The sequence below is a fragment of the Pollicipes pollicipes genome, unplaced genomic scaffold (genome assembly GCF_011947565.3).
Source record: "Pollicipes pollicipes isolate AB1234 unplaced genomic scaffold, Ppol_2.1 Scaffold_5724;HRSCAF=6776_pilon_pilon_pilon, whole genome shotgun sequence".
Classification (NCBI taxonomy): Eukaryota; Metazoa; Arthropoda; class Thecostraca; order Pollicipedomorpha; family Pollicipedidae; genus Pollicipes; species Pollicipes pollicipes.
Window position 1 is genome coordinate 32,603,463 of NW_023596746.1, and position 6,811 is coordinate 32,610,273.

Below are 6,811 nucleotides of genomic sequence, written 5' to 3' on the forward strand. Positions count from 1 at the left end.
CCAGCCGTCGGCATTCATTAGCCTGAATTGCGGGAGCAGTGCACCAGCGAGCTTCTCAGCTCAGGCCTGCCAGCATTATCTGATGCCGGGTGATCGGTCGATTCATCTGGCGTTCGAGACGCCAACGATAGCTCGTTGAGCGACGCTTCGAAGCCCAAGGTGCCGGGGTCATGTCGAATTCGCTCATCTGGAATCTGCGTGTATCGCATCTGCGCACCGCCTGTGCACTGACGCGCGCTGTTTGGCCGGCAGGGTCGCCCTACATCAAGTCCGCCTCGGAGCCGCCGGCCCGACCGCCGAACGAGACGTCATCCGTGCAACCCCGGTTCATGACGTCACCAGAGGCCCGAACGGTGACGTCACGGGTCAACCAGCCGGCGCACCTGCATTGCCGCGTGGCTAACCTGGGCGACCGGGCGGTGAGTTGCTGGCCACGTGAAAGCAGGGCCCTGCCAACGCCACCCTGATTCGGTTCCCTGTCATAACCGCAGAAAGCGCAGTCCGGGTCAGATTGACAAGGCAGTTACGTGCATGCGTCTGATTGCCAGAGCTTGTATGTGAAAGCTCTGGGCTAACGCCGCTGATCGAACTGTATGATCGATTTAAGTGACTTTTATTGCTTAGTTATCTTAGTTGTGTTTAAACTTACAAGGATTGTGCATCAAAAGAAATGTTTATTTTTCTGACCTACTCCCATGCTTAGCACCTGCTTACCTAAAAGTGAAGATTCTCAAAAAGCTTGCACCACCGTATTATTCGCGATATGTTTAAAATTATCCTTGTTTTTTAATGATCTTTGTGAAACATCTTCTTTAGCACGCACGATCAACAAATAACATCAACTGCGATCCCAAATACACCTAACCCTCACTTGCTCGGTCCACAGGAAATGGCCGTTCTAACCAGCATCATCTATTTATCCTTGCGGAAATACTTGTTGCTTACAATTTGCTAGAAATGCTCTGAAGTTGCGAGCATTTTTATATCCGTTATGGGTCCCAGTGGAAGCCACAATGTAAAGATGAATGTGTTTGGCTTGCCTCACGATCCATAACTCTCGTCGGCGTTTGGCCATGCTTACCACCAACCGCAATGCCAATGAGAAGCACAGCTTGAAACGGAACAACACTGATATCCTGTCCGAGTATGGAAAGAAACCAATACTACCCATTCTTCTTTTCATGGCCAACCTATGGCGTCCACACACCAGTCTAGAACCCTCGGTCGACCAGCCGTAAAATTGGAAAGATATTTCACGATTTTTCGTTAGATTCGCTTACTTCACAACGTTTTGTACTGCACTGTACCCAACTGCTGCTTATGCCTTTTCAATTCCGCTTTCTATTGCAACACGATGATAAACCCCGAAACATAGAGGCGCAGAGAACACGTCATGGCGCGATGGACGCGTCTGCAAACGCCGCTGTCGGTCGATTTGTCCGCGTTATCGGAGCCGGGTTGATACGGCGGCGTGGTAAGCCACATCCGGCGGCGAGTAGTCCCTTGGCGGTCGCAGTCGGACGAGATTAATGACATCAATAATCAATCAGCCGTCCCATTTAGCCCCGCCACTCGGCGCTGTCGGGCCCAGACCGGCCGCCAGTCCGTCTGACCGGGCTGGAGACGGACTGAACGGACTGGAGACGGACTGAACGGACTGGAGACGGACTGACCGGGCTGGAGATGGGCTGACGGGGCTGGAGACGGACTAACCAGGCTGCAGACGGACTGACCGGGTTGGAGACGGACTAACCAGGCTGCAGACGGACTGACCTGGCTGGAGCCGGACTGAACGGGCTGAAGACGGACTGACTGGGCTGGAGCCGGACTGACCGGGCTGGAGACATACTGACCTGGCTGGAGATGGACTGACCAAGCCGGAGAAAGACTGACCTGGCTGGAGACGGACTGACCTGGCTGGAGACGGACTGACCGGGTTAGAGACGGACTGACCGGGCTGGAGACGGACTGACCGGGTTGGAGACGGACTGACTGGGTTGGAGACGGACTGGCCAAGCTGGAGACGGACTGACAGGGCTGGAGAAGGACTGACCAAGCTGGAGAGGGACCTGGCTGGAGACGGACTGACCTGGCTGGAGACGGAATGACCAAACTGGAGACGAACTAATCTGGCTGGAGACAGACTGACCGGGCTGGAGCCGGACTGACCGGGCTGGACACAGACTGACCGGGTTGGAGACCGACTGACCCGGCTGGAGACGGAATGACCAAGCTGGAGACGGACTTATCTGGATGAAGACAGACTGACAGGGCTGGAGACGGACTGACCAGGCTGGAGACGGACTGACCGGGCTGGAGACGGTCTGTCGAACAGCCTGAAAACTCACCTCCTCACAACCTTATTTAAGGAAATCTCGCCGGCAGGCTATGCAATCGCGGCCAGTTTTTCGGTAGCTTACGAAGTTTTATAATTTATCCTAAGCTTTTTGAACGGATATATTTCTGGGATCAGAGCTCACGCTAAGCAGTGTTTGTTGTGTCAGCCCTAACCCCTACCACCCGCTAGCGCAATTCCAGGTCAACGGCAGAATTTGGTGGCGCAAGTTTGACATGCCACAATTCTTGGCATGCTCCATCCTGCCCTCTGACATCAACTGACCTCTAGTGCGGCCGCTGTCACCGGCCGCAAGTCATTCTGTCAAGGGCAAATATCAAGCGCCTTGAGCGACTCAAACTCACCCCACGACAGATGGGTGGATCGCAAGACAGGCGCTCCAGCCAGCTAAACCAGCGTGACGGACAACTAGGTGGATTTATTAGATTCATTATTGCATGTGTTTTGACAGAGTCATGGTATCCAACGTTCCTGGTTTGAGTAGCGACAGTTTATTAGGAACACCGCACGGCGATAGACGTCAGGCGTGGGCGGTAGGCGACAAACCCGCCGATCGCGTGTGGGGAGAAGACGCTGTGACGTTGACGGAGTTCTTCACTATACATATGTGCTCAAAACGCGTAAAATGGTGGCGCAATCCTGGTGCTTAGAGTCAGACCAGGAACACGCCTATCTAAGCGTGGTTTTTTGGGTTTCATGGTTTCGGATGCGTAAAGCTGAAAAATGTCGATTTAAAAAGAAAGAAAATGACCTTTGACCTGGTCTAATGGGATAATTCATTAACGTAGAGGCTGAACGTAGAGAATTCATAACGAATCTTGTTACCGATCGCAGGATCTCGATGACCGCAATTTAATAGTCTTTCTCGCCCTGGGCTCTGTCTGCCTTACTATTAAAAGGATCTGACTTGTTTGTTTGCTATCTTGTTGTTGTCTTTCAGATGCGGTATTGCGTCTTGTTTGGGAACGACAAAGAGTCCGCTGGTTGGGGGTCGCATCGAACCCTTTTTTCTTTTAGTCAGCGCTATGAAAGCCGCCGAATCAGGACAGTGGTTAAAAAAAGCTTTCCCATCATGCGCCATTTTAAAATTCAGTCTATTTTGTGTGTCGTCCCTACAATTTTATCTTGCGTGAATATGATACCCTAAGACTGTGCATATATCTATTTCTGTATATATATATATATACATATATATATACATTTATATATATATACATATATACATATATATATATATATATATGTATATATACATATCTATGTACATATATACTTATGTATATATGTATATATATATATATATATATATATATATATATATATATATATATATAAACACAACTGTCGCATCACATGATTGCAAGGGTAAGAACGATATAAGGTACACAGAAGAAGGATATAAGGTATAAGGTACTTAATACACCTTCTTAATACACATGCGATCTATCCGAGATATTGATAACACTGACAATTCAACCGCACTTGGCTCAACGGACCAAGCTGTCAATAAACCTGATTATAAAGTGGAGATTTCGCTAGTTGTGAGGAGAAATCATCGCAGCAAGTAAGTGCTCGCAAGCTATTCCACATACAAGACTGGACCTCAGAGAGCACTGCCATGTGTCAGCGAGCTGTGATGTCCAGAGACGACGCGTACACAACTTTGAGGATGAGACGCAACTCGAATGACATCCATTTGGAGTTTTAGTCACCAGTCTCTTTCTATTTGGTTAAATTAAGTGGAGAGCGGATGAATGTTGCCACAAAAACCCAACCATACATGAGCTGGACTATTGGCTATTGTGCATTAGGGTCACTCGTATTTTTCGAGCTTAAGTTTTAAGAAATGCAGAGCCTTATGATGTAATGGATATTTTCCCATGCATATTGTAACTCAGGTGCGGGGCACAAAGACCTTGTATGTGGGATAGAACAAAAATATCAGGAGTTACTAGATTTTGAAAAGTCACGTGACAATCACATTTTAAGTCGTATTGTATCTAAATTGAAAAACGTGGTAACGGCAAACACCACACGTTTTGGTGGTCTCGCAGCTGTCCCAGAAACATGTGCCTGATGCTGGACCCTTTTTCATCGTCATTTGATCTATCGACCTCAAAAGCTGTAGAAATTTTAGCCTTGGGCGATTTAAGCCATGCAGCTACAGGCTAGGAGGCTTCGGGTTGACAAAACCGTCCATTGCCTTGAATAGTTTTTATGTAATAAACAACAATGAGTCAGATGGAACATTGACGCAAAAAATAATCATTTCTAAACTCTATAAAGCTGATCTTTAAATCCGAACCGGGCAAGGCATGTGCATAGGTCTGCGCTATAGGCCCAAGGCCTGTGTAGATACCTTCTTCGTTGCCAAGAAGATGCATTTTTTTACAGTTAGATGTCGGAACGCAAATTAGCAGTTCCTTTCCACAGAACCAAATAACTCTAACTGCCAAATGACGTGAGCGCGGCTGTCGTGGGTTCATTGACTTGCAGGGCGGCGGAGCCGACAGCAGGCACTCTGCAGACTCCCTAATTCCATGTTGCCGTCAGACGCTATCATTTGTCTTAGACAATTTTGGACACGACGCGTTCTATTTTCTTTTTATCAAATCCCCAGATGAAGGCAAACGTGCCTTAAAAATCCACCACTGCGTCCTAGATTCTGAGTGGGGTGTTCATTATTTTGTCGGGATCTGTAGAGACGGACGTCCTCAGGCAGTGTATTCCTCTGCTGTTGCCAGAATTTGTTGGAGAGCCTCGGCAAGTGCCATTGTGTCTGCTGTCCTGAGCGATCGTTGTTGATGGTACACATGCCACAGGCGAGGACTCGAGACGGACTGAATTAACTATGTATCCCAGTCAACAGGCCCACCCATATGTCCAGTCCAACCCGAGGTTTGCTTTCGTGCCCAGCCGTCGCCCATCATCATACCGCCATAATTGCTTCACCTTGTTAATAGCTGTCTCTGTCCAATCAGCACGTTCTCATGGATACACCTGTTTCCGTCCGCATTCAACTCCGGAGAAACTGCGCTGTGCTGGAGCAGGAGCGGCGTGCCACCCACAAACCGGGTCAGGCCCAGCACGGGGGTGGCACTGATGTCCGGCGCGCGGAGCCGCAGTGACGTCATGGCCTCTCGCTTCTGGGATGCCGCGTGAGAGGTTTCCGTAAGAGGGCCCTTAGGCGTCGTCCGGGTTATTGGTTATCACGGCCGGAGAGCTTGTGAAGCGGGCGGCACGGTGCGTCTGTCTACGGCCTCCATCAGGCCAAGGCAGCCCCGCCGCCGTAGCGCCACTCTCGGCGGGTCATTCTTTGCCCCACCCCCACCCCCTCACCCCCGCCACCGCTAGCGTCGCATGAGCGGGCTTTGTCCGCCAGGAAACGGCCCAGGGGCTAAAACTTGGAATGGGTGAAGTTGGTGACTGCGTCCGTAACTTTGAATTTTAAGACGAACGATAGCTTATTGAAGGCTTTGAGATGGATGATCTGCTATCGAAGATCATATTATATTATTTCATACGCATGATTTAAGTATTATCTATACGCACCCCCCACACACACGTATATATATATATATATATATATATATATATATATATATATATATATATATATGTGTGTGTGTGCGTGTGTGTGTGTGTACACACAGATACAAATGCATATATGTATAATTATAAATATATGCAGCTTATCATTGCACATCAGCATCATCCAGCCTCTCTCTCCCTCTCTCTCTCTCTCTCTCTCTCTCTCTCTCTCTCTCTCTTTCTCTCTCTCTCTCTCTCTCTCTCTCTCTCTCTCTCTCTCTCTCTCTCTCTCTGTCTCTCTCTACATATATTTACGATTACAAATGGCGCCAGTTCGTCAGTCATTCATGATTCCCCTGCACTGGCAGTTACACGGCAGCCCTTCGGGGCTCATGAGTGCTCTTGGCCCCTGGGTGGCCGGGACCGCGAGCGTGGCGATTGCGCCTTCGCTGGACTGCGCGTGCGGGCACTCCGAGGAGGGTGCGATGCGTGACCTTGGCCCGACGGTTGCGAGAACCGCCTGGACTATGACTGGCGACCTCCTGTTTACTGGCGGTGGCTGATGGCGTCGACGGTTGAACTAAGTACTCGTCGAAGATCTCAGTCGGGCGCATGTGAATGCGACCGGCGCTACTCGAGGGACGGCTCGTGTCTGTTGCGGTGTGCGGTGCAGCAATTTCGTCCGGATTTGACGCGGCACTGCCTTGTGAATATCTGTGTTCATAGAACCTCTTCGATACTGGCAAGGACCACGCGAACCGGAAAAAACGTCAAGTTTCTCTCTCTCTCTCTCTCTCTCTCTCTCTCTCTTCTCTCTGCTCTACTCTCTCTCTCTCTCTCTCTCTCTCTCTCTCTCTCTCTCTCTCTCTCTCTCTCTCTCTCTCTCTCTTCTATCTATCTCTCTCTCTCTCTCTCTCTCTCTCT

General features: G+C 49.5%; 1 protein-coding gene across 1 annotated transcript in view; it reads left to right on the plus strand.

The window, feature by feature from the left end:
* Positions 1 to 277: 277 nt before the first annotated feature.
* Positions 278 to 6,811, plus strand: part of LOC119102957 (zwei Ig domain protein zig-8) — a 12,856-nt gene continuing 6,322 nt past the window's right edge. The window contains exon 1 of the mRNA XM_037226406.1: positions 278 to 419. Within this exon, the coding sequence (XP_037082301.1) occupies positions 330 to 419 (90 nt within the window). The 5' untranslated portion in view covers positions 278 to 329. The remainder of the gene's footprint in view (positions 420 to 6,811) is intronic.